The sequence below is a fragment of the Balaenoptera ricei genome, chromosome 18 (genome assembly GCF_028023285.1).
Source record: "Balaenoptera ricei isolate mBalRic1 chromosome 18, mBalRic1.hap2, whole genome shotgun sequence".
NCBI lineage: Eukaryota > Metazoa > Chordata > Mammalia > Artiodactyla > Balaenopteridae > Balaenoptera > Balaenoptera ricei.
Genome location: NC_082656.1, coordinates 75,710,310 through 75,733,987, shown reverse-complemented (window position 1 = coordinate 75,733,987; position 23,678 = coordinate 75,710,310). Strand labels below are relative to the sequence as shown.

General features: G+C 41.3%; 1 protein-coding gene across 1 annotated transcript; it reads left to right on the top strand.

The window, feature by feature from the left end:
* Positions 1-1,859: 1,859 nt before the first annotated feature.
* SLC10A2 (solute carrier family 10 member 2) lies at positions 1,860-21,945 on the top strand. The gene is made up of 6 exons (XM_059902705.1): positions 1,860-2,330; positions 9,091-9,209; positions 13,422-13,510; positions 14,971-15,146; positions 17,397-17,554; positions 20,090-21,945. Exons 1-6 carry the CDS (start codon positions 1,954-1,956, stop codon positions 20,245-20,247), a joined length of 1,077 nt encoding a protein of 358 aa, XP_059758688.1. The 5' UTR covers positions 1,860-1,953; the 3' UTR covers positions 20,248-21,945.
* Positions 21,946-23,678: the final 1,733 nt, after the last annotated feature.

The following is a 23,678-nucleotide window of genomic DNA, read 5'->3' as shown; positions in this document are numbered from 1 at the left end:
CCAGCCAGCAGGGCAGGGCCAAGTCATTCCACGCCTAGCAGTGGGAAGGGAGCCCTGATGGGAATGAGCTAGCTAATCATTTAGCTGTGGGAGTGGGAAGGGTGATGGGAGAGCCAGAGGATCCCCAGGACCTGGCAAGCAGACAGGCAGAGCTGATGGCAGCCCACCCATGCGGGGAAGGCAGCTGATGAAGAGCGCTCCTGGGACAGGGGACTGCGCCAGCAGTGAGCGTGAGTCACCGTCACCCTTTGAGGACGGGGCTCAAGGTTCTCTCAGCAGCTCAATCCAAGATGAAGCGGCCATCGTCAGGGACCCCAGGGGCTGAGGCTTTGGGCTCAGTTGGCTCCTTTGCTTGGTGGCCCCCCTGCTGCCCATAGCTCATGTTCATTCAAGTTATGAAAAAGTTTAATTTCGCGCATCAAGTTGCTCTGTAAACACTGTTTTCAGTAAGTTCTTCAGTAAGTAAGTGACCAGTAAATTCAGTTTTGACCAGCTCGGGTGCAGTTAGGGTCACCCTGATGTGAGTGTCCTGAGACCAGTGTGGTCCCCAGGTCAGCACCGTCACCGTGAACCGTGAGCTTGTCAGAAATGCGGACGCCTGAGGCCCACCCCAGACTTCCAGATTCAGAATCTGCATTTTCACAAGACCCACCCGGGAGCTGTGAGCACGCTGAGTTTGGAGAAGCTCATTTCTAAGGTATTTCTCTCAGTCGCCTCCAAGCCAAACTGAGTTTCAGTATTTCCAGTTATCTGCTGGGTAACCTTGAATAAAGCACTTCATTTCCTAGACTCTCAAGTCCTCATCTGTGAAATGGGGATGCTAACGCTATTTAAGGTGATTAAATTGAATAATAAATTAGAATTTGTCCTATAAATTGTGAATCATGATCCAAATATTCAATTTTATTCTTATGCTGCATCCTGACCCAAAAATTGGATTATAAACTCCTAAAAATAGGAAGAATCTCTCCTCTACTTCTTTTTTTATCTTCCCTATATGCTGAGGACAGCTTTCTGCTCATAATAAGTTTGACCATTTGACATGCACAGAAATCAACCTCCCTTGGAACCTCAGATTTCCACCCCCCCAAAAAATTTCTAATTTCCATTCCTGACATCAAGCACAAAGAGCTCCCATCACTTTGACCTAATCCTCTGAGGTTCGTCCCTCCAAATAATTGTATTGTCTCTTGCTATGAAGCACTTTGTTACCATGGCAACACATACATAATTGTGTGTGTAAGTAACTGACAGGGGCTTTCCTGGCCACCTTCCCACCAGACAGAACAGAAAACATCCTACCCTCCTGCATGTTACTCTCCCATAGGTTTGCATCAAGACCCTACAAGTTTCTCAAGCGTAAATATTCTTTATGCACACTATAGACCAACACACACAGACAGAATAATACAGTAGGAAAACTAGTAAGGGAGGAAATTGATGGTCTGGGTTCCAGCTCAGAGTCTGATACTAATCGGCAATTTGATTTGTCACAAGGCACTGGACTTCTCAGGACCCAATCGCCCCCATTGCAAGGAGATGCTTTCCTGCGGCTTAACCCCTACAATGTTCTGTAATAGTCTGAGTTGATTTTAAGCGTCATTTAACTGAGATTATTGAACAAAGCTTCCCAGCATTAAACATTAACACAGCTTTTTTTATATGGCAGAGTTCATTATCATGTCAATAAATGATTAATTAGAATTCTCTGTCTGGACCAATAATTTGGCAGGACTTTTATGATTCATAATTTGTGCTGTGTTGTAAGGTTACCTCTCGAAACTGACATACTAGCATTTATTGTTTTTTATTGCCTCTCTGAGGTGGCTTTTGAAGGAGACACCAGGTGACATATGTTTAAAAAGGGTTTAAAAGTTTGACGCAGTTGGAGTAGACAGTACAGGACGAGCGCGTCTGTGGACCTCTGTGAGCATTTGAGCAGAAAAGCCAGCAATGAATAATTCAGCGGTCTGTTTGGCCAATGCAACAGTTTGCGATGGCGCGTCCTGTGTGGTGCCAGAGAGCGATTTCAACACCACTCTAAGTGTGGTCCTGAGCACGGTCTTAACCATCCTATTGTCGCTGGTGATGTTCTCCATGGGATGCAATGTGGAAATCAAGAAATTCCTAGGGCACATAAAGCAGCCGTGGGGCATATGTGTTGGCTTCCTCTGTCAGTTTGGAATCATGCCCCTCACAGGATTCGTCCTCTCCGTGACTTTTGACATCCTCCCCATCCAAGCCGTAGTGGTGCTCATCATGGGCTGCTGTCCGGGAGGAACCACCTCCAACATCTTGGCCTATTGGGCTGATGGCGACATGGACCTGAGGTAAGATATCCAAACCTCCCAGTACCGCAATCACATTGAATTAATCTTCTCAGAAGCCTATGGGGTTGTGAATGTCCGTCTGATCTGCCATTGATCTAGGGTCCAACTAAGAATTGAAACAGGAGACGAAATGCCTTGACTCGCCTTCCTACGCAGCTGCTGAGCTCTGCGAATTTAGGGGTTCTATTTTGTGTCTGTGTTTTAAAATCTAACTCAGTTAACAAGGAGTTGTATAATTGCTGTTTCTCTTTGGGGAAAAGAGTCAAAGTTTTCCAAAAAAGAAATCCTTTCCAAGCCACAAGCTGCAGCTGAGAAAGTTTTCCTTGTTGGTATCAGAAAAAAAAAACCACTTTCTTTGTGGTAATGAGGAGCTTTGAATGCAATCGTGAAACTAAATTGTTCATTAAAAGTTAGAACCTAGGATGAGACAATGACCAAGCACAGCCAGTTTTTTGGACAAGCTTTTTCTTGGTATAAGGTGTAAGAAAGATTTTGTACATTTGCTTCACTTCTACTGGCATTAAACAAAAAAGAAAAGAAAAAAGAAAACCACTACAACAGTTTTTAAAAAATTATGCTTACCTTCCTATAAAATAAACAGAAAATGGTTTCTCTGCTTCCCACAGAGTAATCTAAATTGCAATGTTTGCCCAATTCATCCTGTGCCAGTCTGAACTAGCACCGGAAAAAGAAAAAAAACGAATAGGAATAAGACGAAGCAGTAATGTGAGGACACCAAGAATTTTAATGCTGCAAGTTGAATAGACAAATGTCTTTTTCCTTCCCTCACCATTCCTCATTTCCTGTGAAAGGTATGCATTTCTGCAAACCAGCCAGGAGTCAGTGTAACGAGTGCTTATTAAATACTGTACAGTAGGCAATGGGCTCTGTGCATCACGTTATAACACTCAGAAGCAAGAAGCTCATGTGTAGAAATGTAACCAGAGCAAAATGTCAGACTGGATTCCAGGTTGATCCAGTGCCTAGTGGGCAACTGGAAGCCTGCCAACTGAGCCCGGCTGGTGCCTATTTCTCCAGAAGCTTTAGAAAAGCCATACAAATGATATACCTTCATGTGACATCTCTTTCACGTAAGGAAATACCATCTCTTCCTTGCAATAGATTTTTTTTCTAAGGAAAGTCCTGTGAGGAGCAAAGGATGGCAGGTGCTCTTCAGGTTTAGTTAATCTGTGAACCACCGTATAGCGATAAGGCCTTGTTAGATTTCAACTTAGTGTGACCTGGAAGAAGGCACAGAGGTGAGAATTCTACAGACAAGTTGAGGGGAGTGAACTGAGTTGAATACAGGACTTTGCCACCAAACAGCTTTTACATAATATTTGTAACTTTTTAACAAAGCAAGAGTCTTGTACCTCCACGAAATGCCACACGTGTCGTCATTCTGTAAGACAGAAAAGTGTGTGTGGTGCTGAGTTGGGCAGCTACTGGGGCAGATTCCCTTCTGGGGGCTGAAACTGTAAAACCCTAACCTAAAAACTCTAAGTTACACTTTCCTGTGGTTTTAAGGAAATCTTATTTCTCTGGAAACAGGAGATGATTATGTAATCTTATCTCCCTGGCATAACAATTCCTGTAAGAAATAAAAATATTAAGAAATAAGAACCAGAATTAGAATTTGAAACCTCGGTGGAAAACCCCCAGCTGAATCAGTATAGATGAATCCTTCAGCAAGTCCTCTAATGGGACACGTGGCGTTGAGAATTGTTAATTTTCATTCTAGAAAGTGTGCACTCCACAGATCTCCCTTGTCTTGTGAACAACACCAGCACACATCCAGTGCAGTCATCACTGGATCTCTAGCATCTCTAGCAACTTCACCTATCCGGAACTCAAACAAGACCCAATGAAAGACTCTGCACACCCAAAGTAAATCATACTTCATCTCATAGACGTTCCTCACACAGGACCCACTCACTCTCCCAATTGTAAAGCTCTAAAACTTTTTCCCAGCACAGAGGATGAAAAACAAGAAGTGGGGTGGAGCAAGTTGTTAGAAGGGGCAGGCCTATGTCCCACAGCAGCCAGTGGCCCCAAAAGCCTGACTGCAAATGAAAAGATCAAAATGCCTCCAAAGCAAAGAAGATAAGTCAGAAAGCACAGCAGCTCTGCATCACTATTTTAGGGACAAACAGCTCTGTAAGCATATCACCCAGAAGACATCACCGTATTTCAGTGGAACAAGTAATAATGATAACCCATGATCACTGAAAGGAGGTTAAACTATGCCACTAGGAAGATGATGACATTATTCCTTGCATATGTTAGAGGAAAAACTGTTGAAATATTCCTTCAGAGCAAATTAAGAAAGTAACACCTCAGCTATTGGGAAACAGTTTTCCAACACTTTTTATTCTTCTGGAATGAGCAGTGGATAATTAAAGTCTCATGATCATTTATGTAGATACAATTCTATCTACCCTTTATATTTCCGATTCTGTCCTCTTGGAACTTTACCTTCTCCATTTCCACTTGAACTCTCTCAATGGCAGCTAAGATATGACTGTTTATACCAACAGGTATCTGCACTAGTTGAGCAGATACCACATAACGCTGGCAAAACAACTCCATCTGGCTTTAACTTCCTGGATGTGGTTCCTGGGAGAAACCAAATCATCTCCCCTTCACGCTGTCATCTCTTCCAAAACCTGGGAAACCATTGCATTCTGCAGTCTCTGGTGACTTAAACACAAACACACACACACACACACACACAAATAGCAAAAAAAACAGACCTTGCTAATGGAATCCTTGCTCATTGTAATACAGCAAGTAATATTTCAGCTCCTTCCCAGACCACTCCAGCCTAGAAAGTTGTTCTAGGAATCTGATCAGTGAACAAGTATTTTCACCTCTTCTAGCTCTGCTGTGGGTGCATTATGAACAAAATGTCTCAGGGAGAAATGAAGGTGGTGTTCTCAGGTGAATTTGCTGGTGGCCCACAGTTTAGGGAACAAACACAGAGACTTCCACCCCTTTGTGTCTGCTGTATACCCAAAGACTCCCCATTTTTTAATCTTTCCTTTCTTTAGCAATGGCCTCAGTCACACCACACAAGGATTTTCCTTCCTATTTTCCTTTTTTATTTTTTTAAATTTTTGTTGGAGTATAGCTGATTTACAATGTTGTGTTGTTAGTTTAAGGTGTACAGCAAAGTGAATCAGTTATACATATACATATATCCACTTTTTTTTTTTTTTGGATTCTTTTTCCATACAGACCATTACAGAGTATTGAGTGGAGTTCCCTGTACTATACAGTAAGTCCCTATTAGTTATCTATTTTATATATACTCGTGTGGGTATGTCAAGCCCAATCTCCCAATTTATCCCTCCCCAATCCCTTAACCCCTGGTAACCCTAAGTTTGTTTTCTACATCCATGACTCTACTCTTTTTTGTAAATAAATTCATTTGAATCCTTTCTAAAGACTGTCGTACTGAGTGAAGTAAGTCAGACACTGAGAGACTAATATCATATGATATCGCTTATATGTGGAATCCATTTTCCTTTCTCTGACTTCTTCTTTGGGGAATTCCTGCCTATGCATCCTTTCTTCAGTTTCCCCTAATTCCTTCACTGCTATGCACCGTCTTCCCTCCCTTTGATTATTTTCTAGATTTAAGAGTTTCTAAATTTTCCTACGACAACCTTTGTTCTTTTGCCAAATGTTGTTATATTTTTCATCTTCCAACTTTGTGCTCACTGTTATTTTAGTTGTTCGAAATCCCTGACCCTCTGGCTTATCACAAATTCAAAGCAGTTCTTCCCATTTCAATGACGCAAATGTCCAGCTCCTCTCTAATCTAAGAATTAATCCAACACTATTTGAATTCCCCTTTATTTTCCCTCAGAGGAACCAAGCTTTGTTTTGCTCTGCAGCATTTCTTTGTATTTACTATCTAACATTTAGTTAGCTGTAAACTGTTAGGAACCACTCACAGTATAAGTACTCCAGGTGTATTTTAATCCTCAAACTAATCCTCTGAGGTTAGTACTATTATTTTCTGCATTTAATAGATGATAAAATTAAGTCTCCTATCCTTGACAGAGGTCATAGTCAGTACATGTGAGAGTCAGAATCGGAATCCAGACCTATTCACTTATCCCTATCCAGACTCTTAACCTCTGTTCAACACTATTTCTATCAATCATCATGTCTCCACCTTCTAGCCCCACCTGTATACACTTCTTTTGATCTTTCAAACTTGGTGTTTCATTTCTAATATGATTATAATCTTTGCATTCCTTATCGCTGACTTCACCAAATTCCTCAGCATTCACTGAATTCTCATGTATTGCTTTCTTTTAATTCCAAAAAGAAAAAAGAAGGAAAAAAAATTCTCCCTGGCAATGAATAGGACTAAGGCAAGAATTTAAACCAGGAGATTTTTTTCTGATGTTTTCTCTTATTCCAATATAAATGCAGGGTATAGTATTTCCATTGTTGACATCTTTGCTCTTTGTAGAACTTCAAATGTTTTATGTAAAATGATTCTTTCCTTGCTAATTTATTCTCCTACATGGTTCCTTAAAATCGTTTATCTGAGTTGGTCTTCATCTCGTTTTGAGGGGTTCTGGCCATCTGCTCTCTTGCCCCTCTGCAGCACCTCATGGTCAAGGCGGCCACTAAATGTAAACCGTTCCCTTCTCCAACTCCTGTTTTGTCCCTCCTCATGGCCTTTCAGAAACCATTCTTGCCAAACTCAAACCAGGACACAACTTCATACACTGTCTTAGCAATGAGTCAGAATTGAAGCTTTCAGAAGGAAATCTGAAAGAAAAACAAGGGGAGAAACAGACGTCCTTCTAAAAGTTGTTCTCATGGTTTAAAACCAAAGATGGTCAGCCTTCTCTCCGTTGTGATCCAGGTAATGAACACTGCTCCTTCTCCACCCCCATCCCATCATCTCCACTCTGGAAAGCATATTGGATGCATTGGAATAAAAGTAATTTTATCATGGGGATAACTTTAGATCCATCCTAATTTATTTCTTTAAATAAAAGATGAAAAGGAGAATGGCAAAGGAAGAGAGAGAGGGGAAAATCAAACTCCAGGATCTTACATATAAGTAGGACAAAGCACTATTTGTAACAAATTAACTTATTATTCTGGTGTGGAACTCTGCCTTTAGCGTCCTATTGCATATCTAAATTAAGTTAACCTGTCACCATAACAGATCGAACTTCTTGGAAATGCTTTACATACACCCCCAGCACTGGTTATTGTTACATAATTTTAGCTGTACTAAGACAAGTATTTTTTTCTAAATCCTTTAAACATGTCTTAAGCGACTTCATTCTGGTTTTTAAGAAAATGATTATTATGCAAGGTAAGCCCCCTGATAAACACTGCCCCATCCTTGATTTTGCCAAAACTGCTTAGTTAGATGCAATGGAACGAACTTCCTCACCTCCAGCTGTTTTCCTTAGCAATGTGTAGGGTGGTTTGTGGTTTTGGGTTGTTTTTCCGGAGGGGAAGCAGGTGTTGTAAATAACTTAATATTTCCCTGAAGTCCACATATAATTCCTTTAAGAAATTACTACTCTGATAGTCTCAGTGCTACGGCTATTAAAGAAAGGGCCTTTCAGAAAAATCTCTCTAGTTTCCTGATTCTGTATTATGCTGAAACACAACACACACACACACAGACGCAATGGCTGGATAGGGTTAGGGTTAGGGTTAGAGTTAACTGGCTTTTAATGAGCGCCTTGCATTATTCTAAGTACTGGACTCATTGGGTCCCTTAGTCCTCACAGCCTATGAGGTGGTGATGATTATGATCTTCATTTCACATTTCTTCATTTCACAGATAAGGAAACTGGCAAAGGGAAGTCAAGTAAATTACCCATAGTCATAAACGTGGCCACGCCTGCTTCCAAGCCAGCCCGTGTCTGGCCCAGCCGTTTAAGGGCTCTGTTTCCCAGGAAGAGAATATGCCCCCGTACACAGGGCACTTTTCAGGGACCAAAAGACCCACTCCCCAAAACCTCTCCTCCATCCATTGCAGTAGTGCTGAAAATAGCATCATTCCATACCCTCCACCTCCAAAGCCAAAGTCCACTTATTCAACCATGTCCCCTCACTCAAACACTGATGTTTCAGAAGGAACACTACCAGACCCTGGTGCTGCTGAACACCATTTGCTACATTTCTTAGCAGAGCTAGAACCCAGGCCCACCCTGCCTGCTTGCACGTTTTCCTTGGTTTTTGAAGTCAGCATCCTCTCCTTCTCTCAAGCTTCGGGCATTAGGGGAATAATTTGTCTGCTTTAAGGAAAGACACTGAGGCTTCCTCCCTTGGATGTGCGTTCTCCTCCAGGGGCCACGGAGGCCCGTCTCATCCCGAGCAGACACAGCAAAGCCCCTGATATCTTGGCGTGTATAATTGTGTTTGCTGTTCTCTGATTGGAGGTTCGAAGGGTGGCATGTCCAAGCACCTTGTACCTTGTTTAACAATGAGTTGAAACAGTCACGAAATATCTTCTCTGATCCTTGAGAACCCATGGAGAGGGAGGGGTGGCACAAGACCAAGTAGAAAGACACGAAATACAGATCTCACCATCTTGCCCCAGGTGTGGCCCTGCACAGACCAGGGTACGTGTGTATTTCTGTCCGCCTGACCGGATGGTGCTGCTGGCGGAGGGTCTTTGGCAGGACTTTCTAATCGCGCCCTGAAAAATGAAACCACCTCTCCCGTAGAGAACGCAGGTGGCTGTATCACGCTGCCCGTTTCCTTTCAGCATCAGCATGACCACGTGCTCCACGCTGCTCGCCCTGGGGATGATGCCGCTGTGCCTCTTAATCTACACCAAAATGTGGGTCGACTCTGGGATAATCTTAATTCCCTACGATAAAATAGGTAAGTCATTCCTCCACCAGACGGCTTAACCCGGCCCTCCTCGCCTCTGCTTGTCCCTGGGTAGATCCTCAGGCCAGGCTCAGACCCAGCTAGACCTTACTTCTTGCACCAGCAGTAGTTGGTGCCCAGTGAGGATTTCAGGACAAGTCTCGCCTGCATTTGAATGAGGATTGGCCGAAGCTGAATTCCAAAGCTTGACGCTGTGGGAGAACTGGTTTTGTCCTCCATTGAAATCACCAGGGAGGGGCTGACGGAACGGACCCCCGTGCACAGCCGTGTGGGCCTGAGGAGGCTGGAGCTGCCGATGCACAGGAGGCTCTGTCCTGCCCTTATCCCAGGGCGCAACGGGTCCAGGGTGCTCCGGAACACTCGTACGGAACGAATACAAAAAGCATTCTATCTATGATTTCAAAATAGGGCACCCGGTAAGCAATGGCCATGAGAACCCTCCACATATAAATAGTGAGTTCCATGAGAAACACACTATTTATAACCCTCCACTGGGAACCACGTCGTGATTCAGAAGTTGATCTACTGGCTCAGCTTGTGTACCAGGCCCTGGGAGTCAAATGTGCAACTTATAACTCTGTCTGCACTCAGCTCCCAGATGGTCACCCCCAGCCCCAAAGGGCTTTATTTCCTGTTTCTGGGAGAACAAATATTGGTGGGAGATTAAGTCATTGGTGGAACATGGGGTCAAGGGCAGGACAAGATAGTTCCTGGTCTACCCAAACCAGGCATCCGCTAGAACCATGGTCATCAAAGATGAGATGTAAGTGAACTAGTACCTCAGTACCAACTGCCAGCTACTTGACATGCTAAATAGTCTTTTTCCAGCTGACCTTGCAGACCAGTGTCTCCCTGATGGGCTGCCTCAAGGAGGTGCAGGGGTCCTGTGGAAGGGAACATGTGAGCAAAGACTGAACGGTGCCTCAGAAAGATGTTTGTAAACAGGATTCCTGTTGACATGGGAAGCTGGACTGGATGCCTTCCATTTCTAAGAAAAATCGTTTCTGTGATAAAAACATGATTCGGGTCTACACAACTGAGTTAGAACAAACTTGGGAACACTCATGGGGGACAATCTGTATTGCAATATTTTCAGACAGACTCTACTCTATTCCTACCATGGCCATTAGACATCCTCCCCACACATACAAAAAAGTGGTCCTTTTTGGCACACCTTGTTCAGTATGGGGTTTCTCCTCACGTGGTCCTTCTACTGGCCCCAGGGAACTCCTTCCTATCAGATGTCATCTCCTGCAAGCAGTCTTTAGGGTGACCCTGTACAGCCACCTGCCTGTGCCTTACACTGCTCAACTTTCAGTCTGCTCCCTGGGAGGACACCTTCCTTCAAGGTAAAGAGTGCAGTTTGCTTGAGTGGTGTGTACTGTAGGCCTCTCACAGAATGTGTCTGTTGAATGAGGACTTTTAATTCTATATTATTTGTTGTTTAAGAAAAAAAATTTAAGCCTTAAAATATTCTCCTCTTGATAGTCATTCCCTCCTGGAAAATGCCCCATGGCAATATTGGGAAATTCTAACTACAGTGTGAATGACTGATAGCACCTTCTTCAATGTGAATACATTTTGAAAGGAAGAGAAAGTGAGTCATTAGTACCTGAAAGGAGGAAAAAGTCATCCTACAAGGCATAAAGGGCAAAAAGAAAAGAAAAAAGAAAACAGAAGGGGAGAGAAATGAAGAGGAAAAGATAAAAAGTTTAAAAATGAGAGTTTGAAAAAACAAAAGTATTAACTCTGCTTATTCACCATTTTGTCCTTGTTCTTTTTCCAACCTAACCTTCTTGCTACCCTTTAATGTAGAAAACACACAACCTGATTAATTCACAAGATGTTTTCGATACTTTTTCAATGAGGCAATTAAGTAAGGCTCGGGGTATGTGTTTAATTTGTCCAAGATGACCAGGGAGCTGGAAATAACCCTCGGCCTGCTCTCCACTCTGCTCCATTGGCCGGCCTATTGGGCCCAGTTTCCGTACGGTGCTCACCACGTTCTGATGATTCAATAAACACCCCCTGAGCCCCTTCAGATGGTGACATCTGGATGGAGGAGGGAGGCAGCTTGCGCAGCTGGTACCACTGCAAACACTGCAGAAAGTTCCCGTGCCACCTCTTCCATCCCTTGCATGTCTAGGACCACAACCTGTGTATCCACTTCCCCATCTGATTCTCACAACAGCACCATGCATTAGACATAATTCTACCCACTTCACAAACGATGAAACTGAGGCTGGGAGGCTTAAATGATTCACATGGTTCTCACAGTTTGCGAATAAGGTTCGGCTCCGAGTCTGTCTGACTCCAAGTTCTACCCCGTGACTCTGTTTCCCACTCGCTTTTCTTCTTTTTTCTTTGTCCCTTTCTTCCCTCTTGTACCTGCCGTGTAAACTTGATTAAAGACCAAGCTATGGTTCGAACAGTGCAACTGTAAGCGATGCTCTCTTGTCTCAATGGACAGGCATTTGCCACAGAGAGCTCAGGCACATGGGGAATAAGAAACACAAATCTCTAGGCCTCTGGGGAGTAAAGAATTCCAGGTGGGAGTCACACACTCCGAGTGGGATGAAGGGCGAAGAGTGTCTTTTCCAGCCAACTTCGAGTCCCGGAAAATCTTTATCCGGTCTCGTCTGGTCAAGAGGGGAAATGCAATTCTGCCATTATCTTTGGCCACTGGTCCTGCTTGTGTGTTTATCTGGTAGCCTTGGGCTGCCCCCAAGAGATTAAGACTCAGCAAAGAGGGGCCGAACATGGGCTGGGCTGCCTTTGCACAGATCCAACACATGGCAAATACATTACCAAAACCTAACCACACTCACATTCCAATCACAGTATTGGCACCCAGATTTAAGTGACTGCAGTACAACCAATTTGTATCAAGACGGCTTTCCTTTAAGGCCTACAAACATCCATTTAGGGAATAGTCTGGGCACCCAGAGGAGGAAGTCTCCTCCCAAAGTAGCAGGATGTAAGGATACCCAAAGGGGATTTTTCTGGGGGCTCTGACCAGTACCTCCATCAGTGACCTTTTTCATTTCCTTTATTCCACCATTTTCTCCTTTACTCTTTCATCCCTAATTTTTTTTTTTTTTCTTTTCCTGCTCTTGGTACCCTTAGCTATTACTTAAACCCATTGAGTAATTTCTGGGAAAAAGTAATTGCAGACCCTCATATCACCAGGAGGGACAGAAGACTACAAAGACATTATGTTTTCATCACTATTATATTCATTTTAAGTTGATATTTACAGCCCTGGAATCTAGAATCCATTTCCCAGTCCTAGTTCAATCTACTCCAATACCAAACAACAACCGCTCTCAGAATCTCATTATTCAATTCCACTTTCTCCTACTACTTTAAAAGGATGTTTGAAAAAGAAACAGCCTGTGAGAAGTTAGAAGTTGTTTGGCGCCATATTATATAAAAGCAGCCATCGGACAAATGAGTGTTAAATAACATGGAGAAACAAACCACATGTCACAAGAACAGCGGTAAATTTAACACAGAGAAACTGAAGTATGACTCTTTTATCTGGCTGGGTGGGCACATTCCTGCAAAGAATTTTAATTACTTGAGAGGTCGACAAATATATTATCTCATGGAAAATTTAAAGCATGCTTTTTCAACCTATTCTTTCACTTCTCTGCTGCAGATTTGAATCACCCAAGTCAGTCTTAACCAGAAGTCATTAGCCACAGAATGCCTGGAGAATTTTGAAATTTTTTCTTTTATGTCTACTACCGTGAAGTAACAGACAGATGTTAAATATCATCTTTGTACACCCCAAGAATATACACACATACACACACACACACACACACACACATACACATACTTTGAAAAGGTATTTTTCCTAGGATATAAAGATCCCAAGGCTACATAAGCCAAGATTCTGACAAATTGAAACCAAAAGATATTGATTGGCAGTATAAAGAACTCTAAAAAAAATTAATCCAGGATTTAGGGAAAGGATTTATATCATCAATATTATCAATTTTCCACCAGTAATATTGAATTATTTACTGGAGTAGGTAAAGAAGTAGAGTTTGGGGGGTGGGTTGTTCTTTAACTTATTTAGTGTATTCAAGAAGGGAGCCTGATCTACATCCTAAACTTTTTTGGGGGCTGTTTACTCTTGTTTTCCTCTTTCCTGTGCTGTATTCTGTTGATCAAATTGCCCTCTGTCACCTTTAGGTATATCTTTGGTGACTCTTGTTGTTCCTGTTTCCATTGGAATGTTTGTTAATCACAGATGGCCCCAAAAAGCCAAGATCATACTTAAGGTAAGTGTCCCATGCCACAGGCAGCATGGTCAAGTGCCCCAGAGTGTGCACTGCAGTGATGGATCTCTCCATCTACTGAACTGGTTTTTCTCACTGTATTATAAAGCCCCTCCTAGAGGGTCTTAAAGTTATTAGACATGCAGCCCACTCTTCTAGAATGCCCTTCCCTGTCCCAACCACAGGGCAAGTTTCTATCCACCCTTTGAGATTCCCAATTCAAACTTCACCTCTTGGTTTTATTCTACTCTGTACACCAACAGCACTTTGCTTTTATCTCTGTTATGTGGGTTTGTATTATAAAATATATCAAGACAGCTGTCTTAGAAAAGAAATCGTATCTTTCTTATCCCTGTATCTATATGGCCAGTTCTGTGCCTGGCAATTGGTAGATTTTATATACACATTTATATATACATAAAAATAATAATATATAACTATGTATATAAATGATGATATACATAATTAGTAACAATTCATTCCCTTTTACCAACTATATTCTAGCCACCTGATGGAGATAGACAATATAGATGATATAGACAAAGATAGACATGGATAGATTCCACTTCTCAGGGGGGCAAAATAAGCCACTTGGTGTTCTTTGTTTCTCTGGACCAGAAAAAAAAAATGTTAACATCCCAAATTTTTTTTTAATGTGAAAAGGAGAAAGCAATAACAGTGTTTTGTTTGCCCATGACTTTCTAAATTTATTTATTTATTTATGGCTGTGTTGGGTCTTCGTTTCTGTGCGAGGGCTTTCTCTAGCTGCAGTGAGCGGGGGCCACTCTTCATCGTGGTGCGCAGGCCTCTCACTATCGTGGCCTCTCTTGTTGCGGAGCACAGGCTCCAGACGCACAGGCTCAGTAATTGTGGCTCACGGGCCCAGCTGCTCCGCGGCATGTGGGATCTTCCCAGGCCAGGGCTCAAACCCGTGTCCCTTACATTGGCAGGCAGATTCTCAACCACTGCACCACCAGGGAAGCCCACCTTTTTAACTTTTATAGAATTTTATCTCCATTTTCTCATTATCATAACAATCATAAAAGGTGACTCAGGTAAGATTTCATCCTCAATTACAGATGAAAAATCTAAGACTCAGAGAGGTTTCGTGATTGACCTGAGGAAGGCAGGCGGGAGGAGTTGAATCTGGAAGCCGGCTCTTCTAGTTCTTATTGGAGTGGGTTTTCTTCCTCTCTGACCAGGATAATTTGCAACTAGAACATCTTCTTCACGCTGAGTACGGACACTCAATTGGTCCTGTTAATCTTCTTAAAAATTAAACCGTGGGACAAGCACCAGCGTTTCTGGTGGGTCTACCACAGCCGTTGGGCAAGGGTTACACAGAAAGATCACTTATTCTCACTTTCCCAGAGAGAAAGAGATGCTTAGGCTTCTTCTCTGACAAGAACACTTGGATTTGCCTTGACTCACGATTGTTGCATCTGCTCGTGTCTTTCTTCCAGGTCGGGTCCATCGCAGGCGCCCTGCTGATTGTGCTCATAGCTGTGGTTGGAGGAGTTCTGTACCAGAGTGCCTGGATCATCGAGCCCAAACTCTGGGTGATAGGAACCATATTTCCCTTGGCCGGTTACTCCCTAGGGTTTTTTCTGGCCAGAATAGCTGGTCAGTCCTGGCACAGGTATGGTGTTTTGGTAAATCAGACTAGGGATTTTCTTCTGTAATAGCTGCTGTATTTGTTTGCTGGGGCTGCTGTAACAAAGCACCACAAACAGTGGCTTAAACAACAGAAATGTGTCTCCCAGTTCCGGAGGCTAGATGTCCAAAATCAATGTCAGCAGGATTGGCCCTTTCTGAGGGATAAGGGGGATCTGTTCCAGGCCTCTCTCCTTGGCTGGTAGATGACCATCTTCTAGCTATTTCTCTCCACATTGCCTTCCTTCTGTGCATGTCTCTGTGTCCAAATTTCCCCTTTTTATAAGGACACCAGTCATATTGAATTAGGGTGCATCTGAATCACCTTGTCTTAACTAATTGTATCTTTAGTGACCCTATTTCCAAATGAGGTCACAATCTGAGGTACTGAGGGTTAGGACTTCAGCATATGCATTTGGGAAAATACAATTCAACCTACAACAGCTGTACGTACTGATGCAGATTCAAAGTTTCTCACCTGTAATAACATTACCCTATTTCTGAATACATCACTCTGTATAGACTCATTCATCCCTAAATTATTATGCAAGTCCCCCAGAAAGAAAACACTGACTGCCTCTTTTTTTGTTCAAATCCTCCTGGACCATTCCCCCTACGGTGCAAGTTGGGCTCTTCCATTGTCACACGTCCTTATTCTCCAAACAAAGTGACTTCAACCAAATTACCCAGGTTGGCCTTGTGATCCACAAGGGTTCCTCAGGCCAGAAACAGGATGCACTCATCATCCACATAGTGCTGGATATTAGAACTTGTTTTAGCGTGTATGGGCTTTCCTCTCTGACTAGAGCATCGGAATCAATAGTCAGAGAGAAAAGCAGGTGTCGGAGCTGGTACGTGTATGAGGTCAAGGACAAGGCGGGAGGTACTGGACAGTGGAAAGGGTGTGATGTGAGTCAGGCTGACCCACCACTCACCCACGGTGGAACCTCACACCAGGCACTTACTCTTCCTTTGATTTTCTCATCTGTAGAATGGGGCCAGTAATGCCCACCTTGCAGATTTTTGATCAAGATTTAACCAGAAGAACAAAACCAATTTAACAGTAAAACAACTATAACACATACTCTACCTTGAGTGTTTTCTCAGCCTCTGCTCTGTGCTCTGCACTGTTACCAAGGACGTAATTGAAAGGAGTGACATGAACCCCCTCTGCCATTTATGGAACATTAATATAAATGAGCCTGCTCCTTTCAGATATATTTTTTAATTTTTATATATATATATATTATTTATATACACACACATATACATATATATATCTGCTTTCAATGTGTATATATTTATTCAACATGTAATTTTATTTTACAAATAAATATATAAATTTAATCAATATTATATTTAATAAGGATATATTGCTTATTAATAAATGTTATCCATATATTAAATATAATATAAATAATCTCTGTGTATATATGCACATATAGAAATAGATGACACAGATACTTCCACTGCTCAGAGGGCAAAATAAGCTAATTGGTGTTCCTTGTTCCTCTGGACAAGAAAATATTATAATCCCCAATTTTTTTAATTTGAAAGGAGAAAATAATAACAGCGGCTTTTGTTTACATAAAGCTTTTTAACTTTTGTACAGGTTTATGTCCATTTTCTCATTATCATAACGATCATAGGGTGACTAGAGCAAGATTTTATCTATGTATATGTAGAGAAAAAGTGATAAAATATTTATTTATATGATAATGTATTATCTAATAATATGTTAATAAGTTACATATTTGTTTAATATAAATAAAACTATATAGTGAATAAATACATACATTAAAAACAGATATATGTATACACACATACATATGTACTTGTTCTCATATCTGCTTTTTTTCCGGAGTAAATATTTTTTTTAATTGAGGCTTAATTGACAATGTTGTGTTAGATTCAAGTGTACAGCAAAGTGATCGTTATACATATATGTATATTATTTTTCCGATTCTTTTCCTTTATAGGTTATTACGAGATATTGAATACAGCTCCCTGTTCTAGACAGTAGGTCCCCTTGCTGTTTACCTATTTTATATACAGTAGTATGTATCTATTAATCCCAAACTCCTAATTTATCCCTCCCCGCCCCCCGCTATCCCCTTTGGTAAGCGTTAAGTTTTCTATGTTCATATCTGCTTTTAATGTTATACAATAACAAAGCAAAACAACTACACCCCAAACAAACCAATGAAAACATAGGTTCTCGGAACATTTCTTTCAGGTGCCGAACAGTTGCTTTGGAAACAGGGATGCAGAACACGCAGCTGTGCTCCACCATCGTCCAGCTCTCCTTCACTCCCGAGGAGCTCAACCTCGTATTCACCTTCCCGCTCATCTACAGCATCTTCCAGATCATCATGGCAGCAATACTCTTAGCACGTAAGGAACACTGACCACATTTCATTGTGATGTGCTTCTTTGAGAAATCCTGGAGTTGCTAGTATGGCATTTTTTAATTCCCTTTTTCTGGCAGTGAAATCAACAGGTAGGAAAAGCCACCCATAATATTATCACGACTTCCCAACTGCTGATGAAAAAAATTATAATCTTACCAAAACGTTCCAGTAAAGGGTATTTTTAAGTGAAAAGTAATGGAGGTTGATTCTCTCCACTGACTTTCTTTTTCTCAGTAATTAAGGAGCATATTAACCTGTTAGGACCATTTTATAGTGTGCCTTCCTACCTGCTTCCAGGAACCCTGAACTGGTCATTTTTCTCAAATCATCATCTTGATATTCTTAGTATATATGTAGGATATTTATCAGAAAATTAGTATACAAGGGATATTTATCAGGCTAAGTTGTATCGGAAGACATGTATGTATGTGCATATATGTGTGTATATATATATTTTTCTTTTTATAATAACCATACAATTGAAATAGTTGAAGCAAACATGTTCTTTATTTCAAGTACTAAGAATAGCCAACTTGATTTCTAATTTCACTCTAATGTAGCATATAGCTTTGATCCATTAGCCCTTGCCACCTGCTGGCTTTCACGTACTTGAAACTTTTCTTTATATTTTGTTTTCTAAGGACTGGTCATATTTGACCTTTATTTTCAAATTCTGGGGATTTTTTTTGGGGGGGTGGTTTAATAAAGAAACTTCCTCTTTAAGCTTAGTGGCATTTTAATGAGGATTGTATAGTGAAAGTGAATGAAAAAATAATGTGACTCTTAAGTGATACAATGACCAGAGGTACAGTTTTGTATAGGTTGAGGTTTGGTTTTTCACTTAGCTCCAACAGATGTTCAACTGGCCCATAGGAGTTCATCATTCTCCGGGCTATCATCTTGAATGTCATTCTCAAAGCAGAGTTTTCCTTTCCAGTACAGGACCCTCTGGACCCATTAGAAACGTTCCACTGACTTATCCCTGGCACAGGAGGGAGGGCTCCAGGGTCTAATTACCTTGTTTACCTGTATGATGGAGATGTACCAAGTTTGGTACACTGTGGGATTTTCCCAAATAATACTAGTGGTGTCTACTAGCCAAACCAGAGAAAGTAGATGGGTGATAGGACAATTACATAGATTTACTAGTTAAATAACTAATTCAAAAGGGCTTAGTAGATAAGCTGAAGGAGTAATGGAAAAGTGGGCAATAGTGTTGGTCTTGTATTTTCCCACAGTTTTAGCAGCAAGAATGAAAACAAGGATATGCAATGCCGGGAAACATATTTTGGTGTAAGGATTAGAAGTCTAAATATTTGGGGGAACAAGGAAAGGAAAGAAGGAAGGGAGGAAAGAAGGGAGGGAAATAAATAGTTTGGTTAAATAAAATCGGTGATAAATTGAGGGACTCCCAGCTCAAAACAGTTTATAATAAAAGTGTTGGGATATTGTAATTAACCACAAGCTCAATTCAATAGAGTCAATAGCTCAGTGGCTTCAAAACTAATATACTAGAAGGGCAGAGACCATCCAAGGGGATATTGACCTTGACATATTAAGACCTTGGAAGCAGGCTATTGTCTCTCTCAGCTGTGTATCATCACAAGAGTTAGTGTTTACTGAGCACTTACTACTCTCCCAGGGCTGTGCTAGGCACTTTACCATTTTATCTCACAATTGCCCTGTGAGATAGACAGTATTATTATACCAATTTTAAGTGTGAGGTATTGGAAACTGAAGGTGCCAATAAATAATACTTTCTTTTCCCCTGTAGACTTTGGAACCAGATGAGAAGTAGAAGAAAAAAGAATCAGATATTTAGATAACAAAATAGCACTTGATAAAGCTTAATTAGAAAATATGGCTCAAAACGACGACCACATGGGCTTGGTAATACCATCCCTCTCCACTGCTTCCTACATGTACGTTTAGCACACGTATACACACATCAACCGCAGGCCAGTCTGTCCAGGTGTGAGCTGACCTCAAATATATGCTGAGAAATGGCTGCCACCAGAGACTGGCAGTTTCATGGAAGAAAGGAGGGCTGATCACCCATCAGCCAAGGCTCCCCCATCGTAGGAAAGAGAGAGTGAAGGCTGGGAGAGACAGTTATTCCAGCTCAAGTCCTCCAACACAGACCAGTAGACCGAGGTCCTGACAATGCCCCTTAGCTTGTAGCATATTGTTGAGGACTAGCACATAACCGGGAGATAGTAGGGACAGCATAAATGTTTGCTGTTGTTGTTATTGGTGAGTACCACCTACAGGGCTGATGCCTGCAGAAATCAGGTGAGCAAATAGCCCTTAACTGTGTGCTAGGTCCTTCTGAAGTGCAGTCACCCCTCTTACCATGAGCGATCATGGAACTAAGAATGGTGATCGCGCTCTCTAAGTAGCCTCCAGCCCACAGAAAATGCCAACTGCTTTTTGAGACATAGATTATAATCACTGTCCAAAGTAAGTTTGCAGCTTATTATTATGAAATTTGCTTAACTTGCTGTGTATTGTTTTCTAGTCTATGTAGCATACAAGAAATGCTACAGAAAAAACAATAAGGAACTTCCAGAGGGCAAAGGCAGTGAACCAGACCCTGAGGCATCATTCCAAAAGGCGAATGAAGGATTTCAGCCAGATGAAAAGCACACACCAGTGGACCAAAAAGAAAAATTCTAAAGAACATGCATCAGCTATAACAATATTTAATTATTTGTTTTGATGGGACATTTGGCAGAAAAAACGTTAAGGAGAAAATTTAAGTTTGAATTGAATTCATGTATTGGTTTTGGTACCATGTGACTGGTGGTCCAAATCCTTAATGTGACAAATATTTATACATATGTACATATATATATATTCTGTCTTTGAATATGCCCCCAAAATATCCTCAAACCTCAGACTAAACCCAACAAAAGAAACACTGAGAATTTAATAACCAAATTAGAATCAAGCCCATAACTCATCAAGGGTTTTGTATAACCATTGCTCTGCTGTGGGAGTCCAGTGATGCCCACTTGATTTTTTTAGGAAAAACAGAATTCTTTCAAATGGCTTGAATTTGGCAGCTCTTCAAGCCCTGGAGAGAGACTTCCTCTAGGCTTGCCTGTGTGACCCTGGCTACTATAACAGCTATTTGGTTCATATGAAGCTCCCACAGTAGGCAACATAGAGCAGGGACGTGGTGGAAGACACAAAGACAGAAGTATTGGAAGAAACTCGACTGCTCTAGTGGGTGAACTCCATTCAATGGGAGATTATGGGAAGTACATGGAAAAGCACAGATAACAGAAACTTGCTTGCAATGCAAGACAAGAGTCAATTAGATGTGCAGAAATAAGTAGCGGTAAGAATGAAGTCAGGGAGCCACGCGGGAAGTGAGTAAGTATTAAACAGTGTTTCAGGAAGAAGAGGACAAGCCCAGGGCCCAGGAATGGGAAGAGCCTCACCAAGTGAGTCCCTGGGATTCTGTAAGCTGGTCTAACAGGAGGAAGCAAAGAGGATTTGGCCAATGGCAGCGGAGTTTCATGGCAAAGGGGAAACAGCTGGCCGACCATTGGGTGTCTGCATTACGGGGCTAATTTAATCTCCTTTCCCTCATTCCGCAGCAAGATGTGGGACCTCCTTGATTCAGTTCAGAGTGGTCTAGTTCCATTTTCTATTCAGACATTTTCACTAACTCATCCATTCCCTTTCAAATGTGTTGGTTTCCAAGGGCCTTTTGCACTTGGCAGATGCGAGTTCAGGTCCAGCTGGTGCCCCTCAACATTACAGGAACATGAATATCAGCTCTACACTTGGTTCTTCCAATACCGAGGGGGAGGGATGCTGCTTTTAAATGTTGTAACATTTATGCCTTTTTATACCACGTTCACATTTACAATTGAATAAGGCTTCTATATTTTTTCATCATTAGACAAATATATTAAAAGGAACTAAGGATTTTTTTAAAGGCTAGTAGAGAGGTGGTACTGATCTTCCTATTAGGGAGGGTCAAAGACTGCTTCCAACAGTACAAAAGGAAGATTTTTCAATCTATCTGTCAAGTCCCTCCTACACCTTCCTCACCAAATGGAAAACAGGCAGGTTCATTAAAGACACACTGTGAATTCATATCATAATTTCAAGACACCCAAAGTCAGGGGCCTGGATGCCAGCAGCTGCAGCAAGCAGCTTTTTCCTCCCTATTGTTCCAGATGTGTGAGTCAAACAGAATCTGGCTCTCTTATACGATGTGGTATCTTGCAAGTGGTTATTTTTTTTTTCCTAATGTGCTAGAGGGAAGAAAAATAGCTGAGCTTTTGCAAATGAAAACTCTCTGTTTTTAAATGAGTTTGAAAAGCTGATTAAATTATGTATTTTATTGCCTCTGTGAGTATCCTATTAAATGAATATTTTATTTTAAAGGCTTGAATAAATGAAAATAATTTTTGTAATGGTTGGTCTATTTGGGTCTTTTTGACAACTGTCAAAATGTCTTCACTCTTCAGTTAGAGAGATATAAATAAGGTGAATTTTTTAAAATGTTAAATTGCCTTTTGAAAGGTGCCTGAAAGAAACTCTTAATTAAATACTCTGATAATTAGGTCTCCCACTGATACAGACTGAGGTGGTCCCCAAGAAAATCATACTGAGGGAACATTAATCAAATATTCTTAAAGACAGTGTGACGATACCTGATTTTAAATAATGGTAAAAGTATTATGTGTACTTATAAGACCATCACCACCTTCTATGAAAAATATATATATAGAGAGAGACAGAGACAGACAGACAGAGAGATGCAGAGATACAGAGAGACAGAGATACTTCCATTATAGTCCTGGTGCATTAAAATCTCTCATTAAAAAGAAGAAGAAATTCAGGTTATGAACCTCATTTGACTACTCAAAGACATCACTCTGTTCTCCATCTAGGAAACTCTCACTCTCTTCCAGAAGGAAACAACTTATCTTTCTGGGAATATTTGGCATTCCATTGCCTATTAAGCCTTTATTTCTCAAAAACCACATTAGCTTAGAACAAGGGTCTTCAGGCCTGTGGAATGGATACTCCCAGGTCATGAAATTTCCCAGGAGTACGCAGGCATGGAGGGGAAGCAGGTCCCATTTCTTCAACCTGCATACGTACACTTTCCCAAAACTACCCTGCTTAAATGCCCCAGTGCTTGAGATGTTCTCCCTTTCCAGCTCCTCCTTCCTGGCAAGATGCTCCCCCTTGAAAAAGGAAAGCCTTATTCTCACCAGCCCTCATCTTACTGTGGTGCATCGGCCCAGGGTAGAAGAATTTTGAACACAAACTAAAGGAACAGTTCAGAATATTAGTGTCTAAGAAAGGCTTCTCATCTTAATTTTTAGAAACATTGAGAGAAGACACTTCTTTTCATCCAAGAGATGACAAACTTATGGCAAATATCCGAACTTTATCTATCTATCTTGAAGTTGGAATTCAAATGTGAGGGGATTGACACAGGAACCCATACTGATGTATTTGTTAGAATCGAAGACGAAGTCAAACATGTTTTTTCTGACAGAAAGTGTGATTTAGCTAATTGGTTTGACAACGGCCCTTGCTTTGCCAGTTAGGAAACTCGAAGGGCATTTTTCCATGAAATAGATGAGCAAAATCTGTAGCACCAGGGTTTTAAAAAATATAGTTAAAAATGTGATAATGTAAAAAGCACGTTACAAAAACAATTAATCTAGAATATATAAAGACTCTTACAACCCAATAATAAGAAGGAAAAGGACGATTAAAAATGAGCAAAATATCTGAACAGATTCTTGAGCAAACAGCAATAAAGCAAATAAGCACATGGCCATGGCAAACAAATACGTGAAACGACGCTCAACACCATGAAGAGTTAGATAACTTCAAATCAAAACCACAATGAGGTACCACCGCATCCCAATAAAATAGCTAAAATTTAAAAATTACTGATGATAGCAAGTATTGCTGAGGATATAAACAGTAACACTCAGAGACTGCTGGCGGTAAGGTCACTTCAAAACCAGTTTGCAGTGTTTTATAAAGTTAAACACATACTAACTGTATAACCCAGCAATCTCACTCCAAGGTTTTTACCCAGATACTAGAAGTAAAACATAGTA

Excerpts from the sequence above, each read along its gene's own strand:
- SLC10A2 (XM_059902705.1), top strand. The coding sequence starts at position 1,954 with ATGAATAATTCAGCGGTCTGTTTGGCCAATGCAACAGTTTGCGATGGC. Across the intron at positions 2,331-9,090 it reads GATGGCGACATGGACCTGAG|CATCAGCATGACCACGTGCT; the intron begins GTAAGATATCCA and ends GTTTCCTTTCAG. Across the intron at positions 17,555-20,089 it reads GGCAGCAATACTCTTAGCAC|TCTATGTAGCATACAAGAAA; the intron begins GTAAGGAACACT and ends ATTGTTTTCTAG.